Source organism: Anomaloglossus baeobatrachus, chromosome 10 (genome assembly GCF_048569485.1).
Source record: "Anomaloglossus baeobatrachus isolate aAnoBae1 chromosome 10, aAnoBae1.hap1, whole genome shotgun sequence".
In the NCBI taxonomy this organism is placed as follows: domain Eukaryota; kingdom Metazoa; phylum Chordata; class Amphibia; order Anura; family Aromobatidae; genus Anomaloglossus; species Anomaloglossus baeobatrachus.
The window spans coordinates 8,381,151-8,404,402 of NC_134362.1; the positions used below are offsets into that span (position 1 = coordinate 8,381,151).

The 23,252-nt window shown below is 49.1% G+C and overlaps 1 protein-coding gene across 1 annotated transcript in view; it reads right to left on the reverse strand.

The window, feature by feature from the left end:
* DENND5A (DENN domain containing 5A) overlaps positions 1-22,296 on the reverse strand; it is a 68,951-nt gene extending 46,655 nt beyond the window's left edge. Inside the window, exons 1-3 of the mRNA XM_075326445.1 lie at positions 22,215-22,296; positions 20,803-21,460; positions 17,778-17,965 (exon numbers count right to left, since the gene is read on the reverse strand). Coding sequence (XP_075182560.1) covers positions 17,778-17,965; positions 20,803-21,460; positions 22,215-22,217 — 849 coding nt within the window. The 5' untranslated portion in view covers positions 22,218-22,296. The remainder of the gene's footprint in view (positions 1-17,777; positions 17,966-20,802; positions 21,461-22,214) is intronic.
* Positions 22,297-23,252: the final 956 nt, after the last annotated feature.

The following is a 23,252-nucleotide window of genomic DNA, read 5'->3' on the forward strand; positions in this document are numbered from 1 at the left end:
AGATCAGCGGTGACATCACTGAGAACACCTCCTATCCATCACCAGAGATCAGCGGTGACATCACTGAGAACACCTCCTATCCATCACCAGAGATCAGCGGTGACATCACTGAGAACACCTCCTATCCATCACCAGAGATCAGCAGTGACATCACTGAGAACACCGCCTATCCATCACCAGAGATCAGCAGTGACATCACTGAGAACACCTCCTATCCATCACCAGAGATCAGCGGTGACATCACTGAGAACACCGCCTATCCATCACCAGAGATCAGCGGTGACATCACTGAGAACATCTCCTATCCATCACCAGAGATCAGCGGTGACATCACTGAGAACACCGCCTATCCATCACCAGAGATCAGCAGTGACATCACTGAGAACACCTCCTATCCATCACCAGAGATCAGCAGTGAAATCACTGAGAACACCTCCTATCCATCACCAGAGATCAGCAGTGAAATCACTGAGAACACCTCCTATCCATCACCAGAGATCAGCAGTGACATCACTGAGAACACCTCCTATCCATCACCAGAGATCAGCAGTGACATCACTGAGAACACCTCCTATTCATGACCAGAGATCAGCAGTGACATCACTGAGAACACCTCCTATCCATCACCAGAGATCAGCAGTGACATCACTGAGAACACCTCCTATCCATCACCAGAGATCAGCGGTGACATCACTGAGAACACCTCCTATCCATCACCAGAGATCAGCAGTGACATCACTGAGAACACCTCCTATCCATCACCAGAGATCAGCAGTGACATCAATGAGAACACCTCCTATCCATCACCAGAGATCAGCAGTGACATCACTGAGAACACCTCCTATCCATCACCAGAGATCAGCAGTGACATCACTGAGAACACCTCCTATTCATGACCAGAGATCAGCGGTGACATCACTGAGAACACCTCCTATCCATCACCAGAGATCAGCAGTGACATCACTGAGAACACCTCCTATCCATCACCAGAGATCAGCGGTGACATCACTGAGAACACCTCCTATCCATCACCAGAGATCAGCGGTGACATCACTGAGAACACCTCCTATCCATCACCAGAGATCAGCAGTGACATCACTGAGAACACCTCCTATCCATCACCAGAGATCAGCAGTGACATCACTGAGAACACCTCCTATCCATCACCAGAGATCAGCGGAGACATCACTGAGAACACTGCCTATCCATCACCAGAGATCAGCAGTGACATCACTGAGAACACCTCCTATCCATCAATAGAAATCAGCAGTGACATCACTGAGAACACTGCCTATCCATCACCAGAGATCAGCAGTGAAATCACTGAGAACACCTCCTATCCATCACCAGAGATCAGCGGTGATATCACTGAGAACACCACCTATCCATCACCAGAGATCAGCAGTGACATCACTGAGAACACCTCCTATCCATCACCAGAGATCAGCAGTGACATCACTGAGAACACCTCCTATTCATGACCAGAGATCAGCAGTGACATCACTGAGAACACCTCCTATCCATCACCAGAGATCAGCGGAGACATCACTGAGAACACCTCCTATCCATCAATAGAGATCAGCAGTGACATCACTGAGAACACTGCCTATCCATCACCAGAGATCAGCAGTGAAATCACTGAGAACACCTATCCATCACCAGAGATCAGCGGAGACATCACTGAGAACACCTGCTATCCATCACCAGAGATCAGCGGAGACATCACTGAGAACACCTCCTATCCATCACCAGAGATCAGCAGTGACATCACTGAGAACACCTCCTACCCATCACCAGAGATCAGCGGTGACATCACTGAGAACACCTCCTATCCATCACCAGAGATCAGCGGAGACATCACTGAGAACACCTCCTACCCATCACCAGAGATCAGCGGAGACATCACTGAGAACACCTCCTATCCATCACCAGAGATCAGCAGTGACATCACTGAGAACACCGCCTATCCATCACCAGAGATCAGCGGTGACATCACTGAGAACATCTCCTATCCATCACCAGAGATCAGCGGTGATATCACTGAGAACACCGCCTATCCATCACCAGAGATCAGTGGTGACATCACTGAGAACACCGCCTATCCATCACCAGAGATCAGCAGTGACATCACTGAGAACACCTCCTATCCATCACCAGAGATCAGCAGTGACATCACTGAGAACACCTCCTATCCATCACCAGAGATCAGCAGTGACATCACTGAGAACACCTCCTATCAATCACCAGAGATCAGCGGTGACATCACTAAGAACACCTGCTATCCATCACCAGAGATCAGCGGAGACATCAATGAGAACACCACCTATCCATCACCAGAGATCAGCAGTGACATCACTGAGAACACCTCCTACCCATCACCAGAGATCAGCGGAGACATCACTGAGAACACCTCCTATCCATCACCAGAGATCAGCAGTGACATCACTGAGAACACCGCCTATCCATCACCAGAGATCAGGGGTAACATCACTGAGAACACCTCCTATCCATCAACAGAGATCAGCGGAGACATCACTGAGAACACCTCCTATCCATCACCAGAGATCAGCGGAGACATCACTGAGAACACCTCCTATCCATCACCAGAGATCAGCAGTGACATCACTGAGAACACCTCCTATCCATCACCAGAGATCAGCGGTGATATCACTGAGAACACCACCTATCACCAGAGATCAGCAGTGACATCACTGAGAACACCTCCTATCCATCACCAGAGATCAGCGGTGACATCACTGAGAACACCTCCTATCCATCACCAGAGATCAGCAGTGACATCACTGAGAACACCTCCTATCCATCACCAGAGATCAGCAGTGACATCACTGAGAACACCTCCTATTCATCACCAGAGATCAGCGGAGACATCACTGAAAACACCTCCTATCCATCACCAGAGATCAGCGGTGACATCACTGAGAACACCTCCTATCCATCACCAGAGATCAGCAGTGACATCACTGAGAACACCGCCTATCCATCACCAGAGATCAGGGGTAACATCACTGAGAACACCTCCTATCCATCACCAGAGATCAGCAGTGACATCACTGAGAACACCGCCTATCCATCACCAGAGATCAGTGGTGACATCACTGAGAACACCTCCTATCCATCACCAGAGATCAGCAGTGACATCACTGAGAACACCTCCTATCCATCACCAGAGATCAGCAGTGACATCACTGAGAACACCTCCTATCCATCACCAGAGATCAGCGGTGACATCACTGAGAACACCGCCTATCACCAGAGATAAGCAGTGACATCACTGAGAACACCTCCTATCCATCACCAGAGATCAGCGGTGACATCACTGAAAACACCTCCTATCCATCACCAGAGATCAGCAGTGACATCACTGAGAACACCTCCTATCCATCACCAGAGATCAGCGGTGACATCACTGAGAACACCTCCTATCCATCACCAGAGATCAGCAGTGACATCACTGAGAACACCTCCTATCCATCACCAGAGATCAGCAGTGACATCACTGAGAACACCTCCTATCCATCACCAGAGATCAGCGGTGACATCACTGAGAACACCGCCTATCACCAGAGATAAGCAGTGACATCACTGAGAACACCTCCTATCCATCACCAGAGATCAGCGGTGACATCACTGAGAACACCTCCTATCCATCACCAGAGATCAGCAGTGACATCACTGAGAACACCTCCTATCCATCACCAGAGATCAGCAGTGACATCACTGAGAACACCTCCTATCCATCACCAGAGATCAGCGGTGACATCACTGAGAACACCTCCTATCCATCACCAGAGATCAGCAGTGACATCACTGAGAACACCTCCTATCCATCACCAGAGATAAGCAGTGACATCACTGAGAACGCCTCCTATCCATCACCAGAGATCAGCGGTGACATCACTGAGAACACCTCCTATCCATCACCAGAGATCAGCGGTGACATCACTGAGAACACCTCCTATCCATCACCAGAGATCAGCGGTGACATCACTGAGAATGCCACCACCGCCGTCCATCACCAGAGATCAGCAGTGACATCACTGAGAACACCTCCTTTCCATCACTAGAGATCAGCGGTGACATCACTGAGAACACCTCCTATCCATCACCAGAGATCAGCAGTGACATCACTGAGAACACCGCCTATCCATCACCAGAGATCAGGGGTAACATCACTGAGAACACCTCCTATCCATCAACAGAGATCAGCGGAGACATCACTGAGAACACCTCCTATCCATCACCAGAGATCAGCGGAGACATCACTGAGAACACCGCCTATCCATCACCAGAGATCAGCAGTGACATCACTGAGAACACCTCCTATCCATCACCAGAGATCAGCAGTGACATCACTGAGAACACCTCCTATTCATCACCAGAGATCAGCGGAGACATCACTGAGAACACCTCCTATCCATCACCAGAGATCAGCGGTGACATCACTGAGAACACCTCCTATCCATCACCAGAGATCAGCAGTGACATCACTGAGAACACCGCCTATCCATCACCAGAGATCAGCAGTGACATCACCGAGAACACCTCCTATTCATCACCAGAGATCAGCGGTGATATCACTGAGAACACCTCCTATCCATCACCAGAGATCAGCAGTGACATCACCGAGAACACCTCCTATTCATCACCAGAGATCAGCGGTGATATCACTGAGAACACCACCTATCACCAGAGATCAGCAGTGACATCACTGAGAACACCGCCTATCAATCACCAGAGATCAGCGGTGACATCACTGAGAACGCCTCCTATCCATCACCAGAGATCAGCGGTGATATCACTGAGAACACCACCTATCACCAGAGATAAGCAGTGATATCACTGAGAACACCTCCTATCCATCACCAGAGATCAGCAGTGACATCACTGAGAACGCCTCCTATCCATCACCAGAGATCAGCAGTGACATCACTGAGAACACCGCCTATCCATCACCAGAGATCAGAGGTGACATCACCGAGAACACCTCCTATTCATCACCAGAGATCAGCAATGACATCACTGAGAACACCTCCTATCCATCACCAGAGATCAGCGGTGATATCACTGAGAACACCACCTATCACCAGAGATCAGCAGTGACAGCACTGAGAACACCACCTATCACCAGAGATCAGCGGTGACATCACTGAGAACACCTCCTATCCATCACCAGAGATCAGCAGTGACATCACTGAGAACACCTCCTATCCATCACCAGAGATCAGCAGTGACATCACTGAGAACACCGCCTATCCATCACCAGAGATCAGCAGTGACATCACTGAGAACACCTCCTATCCATCACCAGAGACCAGCGGTGACATCACTGAGAACACCGCCTATCCATCACCAGAGATCAGCAGTGACATCACTGAGAACACCTCCTATCCATCACCAGAGGTCAGCGGTGACATCACTGAGAACGTCTCCTATCCATCACCAGAGATCAGCAGTGACATCACTGAGAACACCTATTCATCACCAGAGATCAGCGGTGACATCACTGAGAACACCGCCTATCACCAGAGATCAGCGGTGACATCACTGAGAACACCTCCTATCCATCACCAGAGATCAGCGGTGACATCACTGAGAACACCTCCTATCCATCACCAGAGATCAGCGGTGACATCACTGAGAACATCTCCTATCCATCACCAGAGATCAGCGGTGACATCACCGAGAACACCGCCTATCCATCACCAGAGATCAGCGGTGACATCACTGAGAACACCTCCTATCCATCACCAGAGTTCAGCAGTGACATCACTGAGAACACCGCCTATCCATCACCAGAGATCAGCAGTGACATCACTGAGAACACCTCCTATTCATCACCAGAGATCAGCGGTGACATCACTGAGAACACCTCCTATCCATCACCAGAGATCAGCAGTGACATCACTGAGAACACCTCCAATCCATCTCCAGAGATCAGCAGTGACATCACTGAGAACACCGCCTATCCATCACCAGAGATCAGCGGTGACATCACTGAGAACACCTCCTATCCATCACCAGAGATCAGCGGTGACATCACTGAGAACACCTCCTATCCATCACCAGAGATCAGCAGTGACATCACTGAGAACACCTCCTATTCATCACCAGAGATCAGCGGTGACATCACTGAGAACACCTCCTATCCATCACCAGAGATCAGCAATGACATCACTGAGAACACCTCCAATCCATCTCCAGAGATCAGCAGTGACATCACTGAGAACACCGCCTATCCATCACCAGAGATCAGCGGTGACATCACTGAGAACACCTCCTATCCATCACCAGAGATCAGGGGTAACATCACTGAGAACACCGCCTATCCATCACCAGAGATCAGAGGTGACATCACTGAGAACACCGCCTATCCATCACCAGAGATCAGCAGTGACATCACTGAGAACACCGCCTATTCATCACCAGAGATCAGCGGTGACATCACTGAGAACACCTCCTATCCATCACCAGAGATCAGCAGTGACATCACTGAGAACACCTCCTATCCATCACCAGAGATCAGCAGTGACATCACTGAGAACACCTCCTATCCATCACCAGAGATCAGCGGTGACATCACTGAGAACACCTCCTATCCATCACCAGAGATCAGCGGTGACATCACTGAGAACACCTCCTATCCAGAACCAGAGATCAGCGGTGACATCACTGAGAACACCTCCTATCCATCACCAGAGATCAGCGGAGACATCACTGAGAACACCTCCTATCCATCACCAGAGATCAGCGGTGACATCACTGAGAACACCTCCTATCCATCACCAGAGATCAGCGGTGACATCACTGAGAACACCTCCTATCCATCACCAGAGATCAGCGGTGACATCACTGAGAACACCTCCTATCCATCACCAGAGATCAGCAGTGACATCACTGAGAACACCGCCTATCCATCACCAGAGATCAGCAGTGACATCACTGAGAACACCTCCTATCCATCACCAGAGATCAGCGGTGACATCACTGAGAACACCGCCTATCCATCACCAGAGATCAGCGGTGACATCACTGAGAACACCTCCTATCCATCACCAGAGATCAGCAGTGACATCACTGAGAACACCTCCTATCCATCACCAGAGATCAGCAGTGACATCACTGAGAACACCTCCTATCCATCACCAGAGATCAGCGGAGACATCACTGAGAACACTGCCTATCCATCACCAGAGATCAGCAGTGACATCACTGAGAACACCTCCTATCCATCAATAGAGATCAGCAGTGACATCACTGAGAACACTGCCTATCCATCACCAGAGATCAGCGGTGACATCACTGAGAACACCTCCTATCCATCACCAGAGATCAGCGGAGACATCACTGAGAACACTGCCTATCCATCACTAGAGATCAGCGGTGACATCACTGAGAACACCTCCTATCCATCACCAGAGATCAGCAGTGACATCACTGAGAACATCGCCTATCCATCACCAGAGATCAGCGGAGACATCACTGAGAACACCTCCTATCCATCACCAGAGATCAGCAGTGACATCACTGAGAACATCGCCTATCCATCACCAGAGATCAGCGGTGACATCACTGAGAACATCTCCTATCCATCACCAGAGATCAGCGGTGATATCACTGAGAACACCGCCTATCCATCACCAGAGATCAGTGGTGACATCACTGAGAAGACCGCCTATCCATCACCAGAGATCAGCAGTGACATCACTGAGAACACCTCCTATCCATCACCAGAGATCAGCAGTGACATCACTGAGAACACCTCCTATCCATCACCAGAGATCAGCAGTGACATCACTGAGAACACCTCCTATCCATCACCAGAGATCAGCGGTGACATCACTAAGAACACCGCCTATCACCAGAGATAAGCAGTGACATCACTGAGAACACCTCCTATCCATCACCAGAGATCAGCGGTGACATCACTGAGAACACCTGCTATCCATCACCAGAGATCAGCGGAGACATCATTGAGAACACCTCCTATCCATCACCAGAGATCAGCAGTGACATCACTGAGAACACCTCCTACCCATCACCAGAGATCAGCGGTGACATCACTGAGAACACCTCCTATCCATCACCAGAGATCAGCAGTGACATCACTGAGAACACCTCCTATCCATCACCAGAGATCAGCAGTGACATCACTGAGAACACCTCCTATCCATCACCAGAGATCAGCAGTGACATCACTGAGAACACCTCCTATCCATCACCAGAGATCAGCAGTGACATCACTGAGAACACCTCCTATCCATCACCAGAGATCAGCAGTGACATCACTGAGAACACCGCCTATCCATCACCAGAGATCAGCGGAGACATCACTGAGAACACCTCCTATCCATCACCAGAGATCAGCAGTGACATCACTGAGAACACCGCCTATCCATCACCAGAGATCAGCGGAGACATCACTGAGAACACCGCCTATCCATCAACAGAGATCAGCGGAGACATCACTGAGAACACCTCCTATCCATCACCAGAGATCAGCAGTGACATCACTGAGAACATCTCCTATCCATCACCAGAGATCAGCGGTGATATCACTGAGAACACCGCCTATCCATCACCAGAGATCAGTGGTGACATCACTGAGAACACCGCCTATCCATCACCAGAGATCAGCAGTGACATCACTGAGAACACCTCCTATCCATCACCAGAGATCAGCAGTGACATCACTGAGAACACCTCCTATCCATCACCAGAGATCAGCAGTGACATCACTGAGAACACCTCCTATCCATCACCAGAGATCAGCGGTGACATCACTAAGAACACCGCCTATCACCAGAGATAAGCAGTGACATCACTGAGAACACCTCCTATCCATCACCAGAGATCAGCGGTGACATCACTGAGAACACCTCCTATCCATCACCAGAGATCAGCAGTGACATCACTGAGAACACCTCCTATCCATCACCAGAGATCAGCGGTGACATCACTGAGAACACCTGCTATCCATCACCAGAGATCAGCGGAGACATCACTGAGAACACCTCCTATCCATCACCAGAGATCAGCAGTGACATCACTGAGAACACCGCCTATCCATCACCAGAGATCAGGGGTAACATCACTGAGAACACCTCCTATCCATCAACAGAGATCAGCGGAGACATCACTGAGAACACCTCCTATCCATCACCAGAGATCAGCGGAGACATCACTGAGAACACCGCCTATCCATCACCAGAGATCAGCAGTGACATCACTGAGCACACCTCCTATCCATCACCAGAGATCAGCAGTGACATCACTGAGAACACCTCCTATCCATCACCAGAGATCAGCGGAGACATCACTGAGAACACCTCCTATCCATCACCAGAGATCAGCAGTGACATCACTGAGAACACCTCCTATTCATCACCAGAGATCAGCGGAGACATCACTGAGAACACCTCCTATCCATCACCAGAGATCAGCGGTGACATCACTGAGAACACCTCCTATCCATCAACAGAGATCAGCGGAGACATCACTGAGAACACCTCCTATCCATCACCAGAGATCAGCGGTGACATCACTGAGAACACCTACTATCCATCACCAGAGATCAGCAGTGACATCACTGAGAATGCCGCCTATCCATCACCAGAGATCAGCGGTGACATCACTGAGAACACCTCCTATCCATCACCAGAGATCAGCAGTGACATCACTGAGAACATCGCCTATCCATCACCAGAGATCAGCGGTGACATCACTGAGAACATCGCCTATCCATCACCAGAGATCAGCGGTGATATCACTGAGAACACCACCTATCACCAGAGATCAGCAGTGACATCACTGAGAACACCTCCTATCCATCACCAGAGATCAGCGGTGACATCACTGAGAACACCTTCTATCCATCACCAGAGATCAGCGGAGACATCACTGAGAACACCTCCTATCCATCACCAGAGATCAGCAGTGACATCACTGAGAACACCGCCTATCCATCACCAGAGATCAGGGGTAACATCACTGAGAACACCTCCTATCCATCAACAGAGATCAGCGGAGACATCACTGAGAACACCTCCTATCCATCACCAGAGATCAGCGGAGACATCACTGAGAACACCTCCTATTCATCACCAGAGATCAGCGGTGACATCACTGAGAACACCTCCTATCCATCACCAGAGATCAGCGGTGACATCACTGAGAACACCTTCTATCCATCACCAGAGATCAGCGGAGACATCACTGAGAACACCTCCTATCCATCACCAGAGATCAGCAGTGACATCACAGAGAACACCGCCTATCCATCACCAGAGATCAGGGGTAACATCACTGAGAACACCTCCTATCCATCACCAGAGATCAGCGGAGACATCACTGAGAACACCTCCTATTCATCACCAGAGATCAGCGGTGACATCACTGAGAACACCTCCTATTCATCACCAGAGATCAGCGGTGACATCACTGAGAACACCTCCTATCCATCACCAGAGATCAGGGGTAACATCACTGAGAACACCGCCTATCCATCACCAGAGATCAGAGGTGACATCACTGAGAACACCTCCTATCCATCACCAGAGATCAGCAGTGACATCACTGAGAACACCTCCTATCCATCACCAGAGATCAGCGGAGACATCACTGAGAACACCTCCTATCCATCACCAGAGATCAGCAGTGACATCACTGAGAACACCTCCAATCCATCACCAGAGATCAGCAGTGACATCACTGAGAACACCTCCTATCCATCACCAGAGATCAGCGGTGACATCACTGAGAACACCTCCTATCCATCACCAGAGATCAGCAGTGACATCACTGAGAACACCTCCTATCCATCACCAGAGATCAGCGGTGACATCACTGAGAATGCCACCACCGCCGTCCATCACCAGAGATCAGCAGTGACATCACTGAGAACACCTCCTATCCATCACCAGAGATCAGCAGTGACATCACTGAGAACACCGCCTATCCATCACCAGAGATCAGGGGTAACATCACTGAGAACACCTCCTATCCATCAACAGAGATCAGCGGAGAAATCACTGAGAACACCTCCTATCCATCACCAGAGATCAGCGGAGACATCACTGAGAACACCGCCTATCACCAGAGATCAGCAGTGACATCACTGAGAACACCGCCTATCCATCACCAGAGATCAGCAGTGACATCACTGAGAACGCCTCCTATCCATCACCAGAGATCAGCAGTGACATCACTGAGAACGCCTCCTATCCATCACCAGAGATCAGCAGTGACATCACTGAGAACACCTCCTATCCATCACCAGAGATCAGCGGTGATATCACTGAGAACACCTCCTATCCATCACCAGAGATCAGCGGTGATATCACTGAGAACACCTCCTATCCATCACCAGAGATCAGCAGTGACATCACTGAGAACGCCTCCTATCCATCACCAGAGATCAGCAGTGACATCACTGAGAACGCCTCCTATCCATCACCAGAGATCAGCAGTGACATCACTGAGAACACCTCCTATCCATCACCAGAGATCAGCGGTGACATCACTGAGAACACCTCCTATCCATCACCAGAGATCAGCAGTGACATCACTGAGAACGCCTCCTATCCATCACCAGAGCTCAGCAGTGACATCACTGAGAACACCTCCTATCCATCACCAGAGATCAGCAGTGACATCACTGAGAACACCTCCTATCCATCACCAGAGATCAGCGGTGACATCACTGAGAACACCTCCTATCCATCACCAGAGATCAGCAGTGACATCACTGAGAACACCTCCTATCCATCACCAGAGATCAGCGGTGACATCACTGAGAACACCGCCTATCCATCACCAGAGATCAGCAGTGACATCACTGAGAACACCTCCTATCCATCACCAGAGATCAGGGGTGACATCATTGAGAACACCTCCTATCCATCACCAGAGATCAGCAGTGACATCACTGAGAACACCTCCTATCCATCACCAGAGATCAGCAGTGACATCACTGAGAACACCTCCTATCCATCACCAGAGATCAGCGGTGACATCACTGAGAACACCTCCTATCCATCACCAGAGATCAGCAGTGACATCACTGAGAACACCTCCTACCCATCACCAGAGATCAGCGGTGACATCACAGAGAACACCTCCTATCCATCACCAGAGATCAGCGGAGACATCACTGAGAACACCTCCTATCCATCACCAGAGATCAGCAGTGACATCACTGAGAACACCGCCTATCCATCACCAGAGATCAGCAGTGACATCACTGAGAACACCTCCTATCCATTCCCAGAGATCAGGGGTAACATCACTGAGAACACCTCCTATCCATCAACAGAGATCAGCGGAGACATCACTGAGAACACCGCCTATCCATCACCAGAGATCAGCGGAGCCATCACTGAGAACACCTCCTATTCATCACCAGAGATCAGCGGAGACATCACTGAGAACACCTCCTATCCATCACCAGAGATCAGCGGAGACATCACTGAGAACACCTCCTATCCATCACCAGAGATCAGCAGTGACATCACTGAGAACACCGCCTATCCATCACCAGAGATCAGGGGTAACATCACTGAGAACACCTCCTATCCATCACCAGAGATCAGCGGTGACATCACTGAGAACACCTCCTATCCATCACTAGAGATCAGCAGTGACATCACTGAGAACACCTCCTATCCATCACCAGAGATCAGCAGTGACATCACTGAGAACACCTCCTATCCATCAATAGAGATCAGCGGTGACATCACTGAGAACACCTCCTATCCATCACCAGAGATCAGCAGTGACATCACTGAGAACACCTCCTATCCATCAACAGAGATCAGCGGAGACATCACTGAGAACACCTCCTATCCATCACCAGAGATCAGCAGTGACATCACTGAGAACACCTCCTATCCATCACCAGAGATCAGCAGTGACATCACTGAGAACACCTCCTATTCATCACCAGAGATCAGCGGAGACATCACTGAGAACACCTCCTATCCGTCACCAGAGATCAGCGGTGACATCACTGAGAACACCTCCTATCCATCACCAGAGATCAGCAGTGACATCACTGAGAACACCTCCTATCCATCACCAGAGATCAGCAGTGACATCACTGAGGACACCTCCTATCCATCACCAGAGATCAGCAGTGACATCACTGAGAACACCTCCTTTCCATCACCAGAGATCAGCAGTGACATCACTGAGGACACCTTCTATCCATCACCAGAGATCAGGGGTGACATCACCGAGAACACCTCCTATTCATCACCAGAGATCAGCGGTGACATCACTGAGAACACCTCCTATCCATCACCAGAGATCAGCGGTGATATCACTGAGAACACCACCTATCACCAGAGATCAGCAGTGACATCACTGAGAACACCTCCTATCCATCACCAGAGATCAGCAGTGACATCACTGAGAACACCGCCTATCCATCACCAGAGATCAGCGGTGACATCACTGAGAACACCGCCTATCCATCACCAGAGATCAGCAGTGACATCACTGAGAACGCCTCCTATCCATCACCAGAGATCAGCAGTGACATCACTGAGAACGCCTCCTATCCATCACCAGAGATCAGCAGTGACATCACTGAGAACGCCTCCTATCCATCACCAGAGATCAGCAGTGACATCACTGAGAACACCTCCTATCCATCACCAGAGATCAGCGGTGATATCACTGAGAACACCACCTATCACCAGAGATAAGCAGTGATATCACTGAGAACACCTCCTATCCATCACCAGAGATAAGCAGTGACATCACTGAGAACGCCTCCTATCCATCACCAGAGATCAGCGGTGACATCACTGAGAACACCTCCTATCCATCACCAGAGATCAGCGGTGACATCACTGAGAACACCGCCTATCCATCACCAGAGATCAGCGGTGACATCACTAAGAACACCGCCTATCCATCACCAGAGATCAGCAGTGACATCACTGAGAACGCCTCCTATCCATCACCAGAGATCAGCAGTGACATCACTGAGAACACCTCCTATCCATCACCAGAGATCAGCGGTGACATCACTGAGAACACCTCCTATCCATCACCAGAGATCAGCAGTGACATCACTGAGAACGCCTCCTATCCATCACCAGAGATCAGCAGTGACATCACTGAGAACACCGCCTATCCATCACCAGAGATCAGCAGTGACATCACTGAGAACACCTCCTATCCATCACCAGAGATCAGCAGTGACATCACTGAGAACACCTCCTATCCATCACCAGAGATCAGCAGTGACATCAGTGAGAATACCGCCTATCCATCACCAGAGATCAGCGGTGACATCACTGAGAACACCTCCTATCCATCACCAGAGATCAGCGGTGACATCACTGAGAACACCTCCTATCCATCACCAGAGATCAGCGGTGACATCACTGAGAACACCACCTATCCACCACCAGAGATGAGCAGTGACATCACTGAGAACACCTCCTATCCATCACCAGAGATCAGCGGTGACATCACTGAGAACACCGCCTATCCATCACCAGAGATCAGCAGTGACATCACTGAGAACACCGCCTATCCATCACCAGAGATCAGCAGTGACATCACTGAGAACACCTCCTATCCATCACCAGAAATCAGCGGTGACATCACTGAGAACACCTCCTATCCATCACCAGAGATCAGCGGTGACATCACTGAGAACACCTCCTATCCATCACCAGAGATCAGCGGTGACATCACTGAGAACACCTCCTATCCATCACCAGAGATCAGCAGTGACATCACTGAGAACACCTCCTATCCATCACCAGAGATCAGCGGTGACATCACTGAGAACACCTCCTATCCATCACCAGAGATCAGCAGTGACATCACTGAGAACACCTCCTATCCATCACCAGAGATCAGCAGTGACATCACTGAGAACACCTCCTATCCATCACCAGAGATCAGCAGTGACATCACTGAGAACGCCTCCTATCCATCACCAGAGATCAGCAGTGACATCACTGAGAACACCGCCTATCCATCACCAGAGATCAGCAGTGACATCAGTGAGAATACCGCCTATCCATCACCAGAGATCAGCGGTGACATCACTGAGAACACCTCCTATCCATCACCAGAGATCAGCGGTGACATCACTGAGAACACCACCTATCCACCACCAGAGATGAGCAGTGACATCACTGAGAACACCTCTTATCCATCACCAGAGATCAGCGGTGACATCACTGAGAACACCGCCTATCCATCACCAGAGATCAGCAGTGACATCACTGAGAACACCGCCTATCCATCACCAGAGATCAGCAGTGACATCACTGAGAACACCTCCTATCCATCACCAGAGATCAGCGGAGACATCACTGAGAACACCTCCTATCCATCACCAGAGATCAGCAGTGACATCACTGAGAACACCTCCTATTCATCACCAGAGATCAGCGGAGACATCACTGAGAACACCTCCTATCCATCACCAGAGATCAGCGGTGACATCACTGAGAACACCTCCTATCCATCAACAGAGATCAGCGGAGACATCACTGAGAACACCTCCTATCCATCACCAGAGATCAGCGGTGACATCACTGAGAACACCTACTATCCATCACCAGAGATCAGCAGTGACATCACTGAGAATGCCGCCTATCCATCACCAGAGATCAGCAGTGACATCACTGAGAACACCTCCTATCCATCACCAGAGATCAGCGGAGACATCACTGAGAACACCTCCTATCCATCACCAGAGATCAGCAGTGACATCACTGAGAACACCTCCTATTCATCACCAGAGATCAGCGGAGACATCACTGAGAACACCTCCTATCCATCACCAGAGATCAGCGGTGACATCACTGAGAACACCTCCTATCCATCAACAGAGATCAGCGGAGACATCACTGAGAACACCTCCTATCCATCACCAGAGATCAGCGGTGACATCACTGAGAACACCTACTATCCATCACCAGAGATCAGCAGTGACATCACTGAGAATGCCGCCTATCCATCACCAGAGATCAGCAGTGACATCACTGAGAACACCTCCTATTCATCACCAGAGATCAGCGGAGACATCACTGAGAACACCTCCTATCCATCACCAGAGATCAGCGGTGACATCACTGAGAACACCTCCTATCCATCACCAGAGATCAGCAGTGACATCACTGAGAACACCTCCTATCCATCACCAGAGATCAGCGGTGATATCACTGAGAACACCACCTATCACCAGAGATCAGCAGTGACATCACTGAGAACACCTCCTATCCATCACCAGAGATCAGCGGTGACATCACTGAGAACACCTTCTATCCATCACCAGAGATCAGCGGAGACATCACTGAGAACACCTTCTATCCATCACCAGAGATCAGCGGTGACATCACTGAGAACACCTCCTATCCATCACCAGAGATCAGCAGTGACATCACTGAGAACACCGCCTATCCATCACCAGAGATCAGGGGTAACATCACTGAGAACACCTCCTATCCATCAACAGAGATCAGCGGAGACATCACTGAGAACACCTCCTATCCATCACCAGAGATCAGCGGAGACATCACTGAGAACACCTCCTATTCATCACCAGAGATCAGCGGTGACATCACTGAGAACACCTCCTATCCATCACCAGAGATCAGCGGAGACATCACTGAGAACACCTCCTATTCATCACCAGAGATCAGGGGTAACATCACTGAGAACACCTCCTATCCATCACCAGAGATCAGCGGTGACATCACTGAGAACACCTTCTATCCATCACCAGAGATCAGCGGAGACATCACTGAGAACACCTCCTATCCATCACCAGAGATCAGCAGTGACATCAGTGAGAATACCGCCTATCCATCACCAGAGATCAGCAGTGACATCACTGAGAACACCGCCTATCCATCACCAGAGATCAGCGGTGACATCACTGAGAACACCTCCTATCCATCACTAGAGATCAGCGGAGACATCACTGAGAACACCGCCTATCCATCACCAGAGATCAGCAGTGACATCACTGAGAACACCTCCTATCCATCACCAGAGATCAGCGGTGACATCACTGAGAACACCTCCTATCCAGCATCAGAGATCAGCAGTGACATCACTGAGAACACCTCCTATCCATCACCAGAGATCAGCAGTGACATCACTGAGAACACCTCCTATCCATCACCAGAGATCAGCGGTGACATCACTGAGAACACCTCCTATCCATCACCAGAGATCACCGGTGACATCACTGAGAACACCTCCTATCCATCACCAGAGATCAGCAGTGACATCACTGAGAACACCTCCTATCCATCACCAGAGATCAGCAGTGACATCACTGAGAACACCTCCTATCCATCACCAGAGATCAGCAGTGACATCACTGAGAACACCGCCTATCCATCACCAGAGATCAGCGGAGACATCACTGAGAACACCGCCTATCTATCAGTGCATCATCGGGTGAGATTCGCTCAGAGATAAGCGGCTTCTACAGATACTGTAGGCCGCTTTCGTTCCATGTATTGCACAGGCGCACCTTACTACTATAGTGGCGCTCCTTCTTCTGTGTTCCCGAAACAGGGACAGAACGATCGGAGGATCACCAGGGATCGGAGGATCACCAGGGATCACAGAATCCAGCTACCCCTAAACACAGAAGGGTCGGCTTTCTGCACCAGTAAAAGCTACAAATCCACTAACTGTCCTATACTGGTACAGGGAACACTCAGTTACGTGAGCCCCCTGACGTCTGCCCGACACCCCCCGTCCACAGCTCCTACCTCCTGCGGCAGCTCCAGCTTCGATCTGTCATCCAAACCATTGGAGTGTAATCCCATCAAATATGGCACCGGGGCATCCAGAAAGTGCAGGAGTGACGCCGGCAGGATGGGGACGTAGACGTGCTGCCACTGGAACGGAAACATGAGGCCGGTGATCGTCTCCGCCACCGTCATCAACCTCTGATAATCTGAAAAACAACAGAAAGCGGCCAATTCATAAACCGTCACCCATCAGCCGGGGAAAGAGTCCAAAGACACAACTAATGTATAAACTATAATACTGCCCCCTATGTACAGGAATAGAACTACTATAATACTGCTCCTATGTACAGGAATAGAACTACTATAATACTGCCCCTATATACAGGAATATAACTACTATAATACTGCCCCCTATGTACAAGAATATAACTACTATAATACTGCGCCCTATATACAGGAATATAACTACTATAATACTGCCCCTATATACAGGAATATAACTACTATAATACTGCCCCTATGTACAAGAATATAACTACTATAATACTGCCCCCTATGTACAAGAATATAACTACTATAATACTGCCCCTATGTACAGGAATATAACTACTATAATACTGCCCCTATGTACAAGAATATAACTACTATAATACTGCTCCTATGTACAAGAATATAACTGCTATAATACTGCCTCCTATATACAAGAATATAACTACTATAATACTGCCCCCTATGTACAGGAATATAACTACTATAATACTGCCCCTATGTACAGGAATATAACTACTATAATACTGCCCCCATATGTACAGGAATATAACTACTATAATACTGCCCCTATGTACAAGAATATAACTACTATAATACTGCCCCTATGTACAGGAATATAACTACTATAATACTGCCCCTATGTACAAGAATTTAACTACTATAATACTGCCCCTATGTACAGGAATATAACTACTATAATACTGCCCCTATATACAAGAATATAACTACTATAATACTGCCCCTATATACAAGAATATAACTACTATAATACTGCCCCTATATACAAGAATATAACTACTATAATACTGCTCCTATGTACAGGAATATAACTACTATAATACTGCCCCTATGTAAAGGAATATAACTACTATAATACTGCCCCTATATACAGGAATATAACTACTATAATACTGCCCCTATGTACAAGAATATAACTACTATAATACTGCCCCTATGTACAGGAATATAACTACTACAATACTGCCCCTATGTACAAGAATATAACTACTATAATACTGCCCCTATGTACAAGAATATAACTACTATAATACTGCCCCTATGTACAGGAATATAACTACTATAGTACTGCCCCCTGTATACAGGAATATAACTACTATAATACTGCTCCCTGTATACAAGAATATAACTACTATAATACTGCTCCCTGTATACAAGAATATAACTACTATAATACTGCTCCCTGTATACAGGAATATAACTACTTTAGTACTGCCACCTGTATACAGGAATATAACTACTATAATACTGCCCCTGTATACAAGAATATAACTACTATAATACTGCTCCTATGTACAGGAATATAACTACTATAATACTGCCCCTATGTACAGGAATATAACTACTATAATACTGCCCCTGTATACAAGAATATAACTACTATAATACTGCTCCTATGTACAAGAATAGAACTACTATAATACTGCCCCCTGTATACAGGAATATAACTACTATAATACTGCCCCCTTTATACAGGAATATAACTACTATAATACTGCTCCCTGTATACAGGAATATAACTACTTTAGTACTGCCACCTGTATACAGGAATATAACTACTATAATACTGCCCCTGTATACAAGAATATAACTACTATAATACTGCTCCTATGTACAGGAATATAACTACTATAATACTGCCCCTATGTACAGGAATATAACTACTATAATACTGCCCCTGTATACAAGAATATAACTACTATAATACTGCTCCTATGTACAAGAATAGAACTACTATAATACTGCCCCCTGTATACAGGAATATAACTACTATAATACTGCCCCCTTTATACAGGAATATAACTACTATAATACTGCTCCCTGTATACAGGAAAATAACTACTATAGTACTGCCCCCTGTATACAGGAATATAACTACTTTAGTACTGCCACCTGTATACAGGAATATAACTACTATAATACTGCCCCTGTATACAAGAATATAACTACTATAATACTGCTCCTATGTACAGGAATATAACTACTATAATACTGCCCCTATGTACAGGAATATAACTACTATAATACTGCCCCTGTATACAAGAATATAACTACTATAATACTGCTCCTATGTACAAGAATAGAACTACTATAATACTGCCCCCTGTATACAGGAATATAACTACTATAATACTGCCCCTATGTACAGGAATATAACTACTATAATACTGCCCCTGTATACAAGAATATAACTACTATAATACTGCTCCTATGCACAGGAATATAACTACTATAATACTGCCCCTGTATACAAGAATATAACTACTATAATACTGCTCCTATATACAGGAATATAACTACTATAATACTGCTCCTATGTACAGGAATATAACTACTATAATACTGCCCCTGTATACAAGAATATAACTACTATAATACTGCCCCCTGTATACAGGAATATAACTACTATAATACTGCCCCCTGTATACAGGAATATAACTACTATAATACTGCCCCCTGTATACAGGAATATAACTACTATAATACTGCCCCTATGTACAGGAATATAACTACTATAATACTGCCCCTATGTACAGGAATATAACTACTATAATACTGCCCCTATGTACAGGAATATAACTACTATAATACTGCCCCTATGTACAAGAATATAACTACTATAATACTGCCCCTATATACAAGAATATCACTACTATAATACTGCCCCCTGTATACAGGAATATAACTGCTATAATACTGCCCCTGCATACAGAAATAGGTGACATGATGGTGTGTCTCCACAGATGGGACTTACGCTGCGAGTAGAGGAGGATCTGGAACTCCAGGAGGGCGCAGGTGAAGAGCTGGACGACGTTTTCTACTCCCAGTAACTCAAACACCTCTTTTACAGGAAAGTCAAACAAGGGTAACTCGTTGGTGCTCGGCCGCTGACATATAATCGGGCCATAGACCCCGGAGAACTTCAGGGACCTCCCGGCGGGCGGCAGAGGCACCTCGTAGAGGATGTTATAGATGTAGCTCTCTAGCGGCAGCGGCGGGGGCTGCGGGGAGGTGACGGCCTGGTGGAGCTGCTCCAGGACCTTCTTACACGCCGTCATGAAGGACATGGGGGCGATCAGACAGATGCACTTGGAGACGTACAAGGTGTCGCGGGTGATATCGTAGGAGTTGAACCGCTGCAGTTTGGCCACAGAGGAGTCGTTGCAGTCGTCCGTGCAGTTGGAGCCGCTGCCGTTGGTGGCGGACATGTGGATGATGTCATACTCCGCATTGTGCATGTGGTACAATGTCTGCATGGCGCTACAGATCTGCTTACTGGTGACCTCCTCATAGAAGGTGAGCGCAAAACCAAACGTCCTGGACCCATCCTCCCGGGTGATGATGAAAGAGTGGAACTGGGGGTCCCGGCAGTCGGCCTGAATCTTGAATGATAAGCCCTTGGGCATACACAGCTGTAAGACACCACAACACATTGCTTACACGTCTCCAATCACACCCCAAGCTGCATCCAAAGCTAGGCTCACTGTGCCACATCATGGGGATGTAGAGCTCCAAACCGGCAAATGCACACAGTGCTGAAATGTACAAGAACTACACGCCATCTCACAATGGAGGACTGCAGCTCACTAAAGTGACTGGTGGCCAATCATTAAGTGGAGATGTGGGTGCTGCCCTGCCTGCGGCCAGCCCAGCCCAGCCCTGCCAGCGGCCAGCCCATCCTAGCCCAGCCCAGCCCAGCCCTGCCTGCGACCAGCCCAGCCCTGACCTACCTGCGGCCAGCCCAGCCCTGACCTACCTGCGGCCAGCCCAGCCCAGCCCTGCCAGCGGCCAGCCCATCCTAGCCCAGCCCAGCCCAGCCCTGCCTGCGACCAGCCCAGCCCTGACCTACCTGCGGCCAGCCCAGCCCAGCCCAGCCCAGCCCAGCCCTTACCTACCTGCGGCCAGCCCTGCCTGTGGCCAGCCCAGCCCAGCCCAGCCCAGCCCAGCCCAGCCCAGCCCAGCCCGCGGCCAGCCCAGCCCAGCCCGAGTCTGGAGACAACGAAAGAATGAAACAACAGCATTGTGACTGCTCTGGATGTGACCGGAACATCACCTAGCAGCTTAGCAGTAAATGCAGCTTTAGATGTGACTGGAGTATAATAATTTTGGGTCAGGAGAAGGAAAATAAAACCTGAAGCCCCTTCCCCGAGCAGAGCCCGCACATACCATGCCCACCGCGTCCTGGTCAAACGCATTCCACTCCACATTTTCCGGATATCGCGCTAAAACCTTTGACTTAAACGTCCTCCGGAGGGGCGTCTGCTCGAAATTTTCTCCTGGAAGGAAACAGTGAAAGAGTCCGACAGGTTAGAGGAGCCGCAGGTTCACCATGACAGAGCGGGGGCAGCGGTCAGCGACACTCAGGATCGGGCTGCGGACCACCACCTGCGCACAGAGGAAAGAGCGTTAGTGGACACTAAGCAGACATCGGTTACTGCCTGAACCGCAAGAAACGTGGACAGCAGCGCCGCCATGATACCAGAAGGGAAATGGGGGACGGAGAACCCGGGGGGCTCATCAATTACTAGTAATGAAGGGGTTACATCCGCCAGGGATGAAGAAATTACATAGATCCCTGCGCGGCCCCCGTGTTACGGGCAGCACAATACTGATCTGTAGATGGCGGCTTCAGCCCAGTTCCCCGACTGATATCATTGTCAGCAGCGCAAGAACAGACGGATTAGAAAGCTCTGAAGCTAAAAAGCAAAAATTAGGGCAACACACAGGAAGTGATTAGAAAAAGCAGAAGATGGAAAGTTCCGGCATCAGAAGAGAAAGTCCAGAGCGCAACCACAAAGAGAGAGAGAGCGCGCTCCGAGTCGGGGAGGAGAGGCCGGAGAGGGAGAGAGCGCGCTCCGAGTCGGGGAGGAGAGGCCGGAGAGGGAGAGAGCGCGCTCCGAGTCGGGGAGGAGAGGCCGGAGAGGGAGAGAGCGCGCTCCGAGTCGGGGAGGAGAGGCCGGAGAGAGAGAGAGCGCGCTCCGAGTCGGGGAGGAGAGGCCGGAGAGAGAGAGAGCGCGCTCCGAGTCGGGGAGGAGAGGCCGGAGAGAGAGAGAGCGCGCTCCGAGTCGGGGAGGAGAGGCCGGAGTGAGAGAGAGCGCGCTCCGAGTCGGGGAGGAGAGGCCGGAGAGAGAGAGAGCGCGCTCCGAGTCGGGGAGGAGAGGCCGGAGTGAGAGAGAGCGCGCTCCGAGTCGGGGAGGAGAGGCC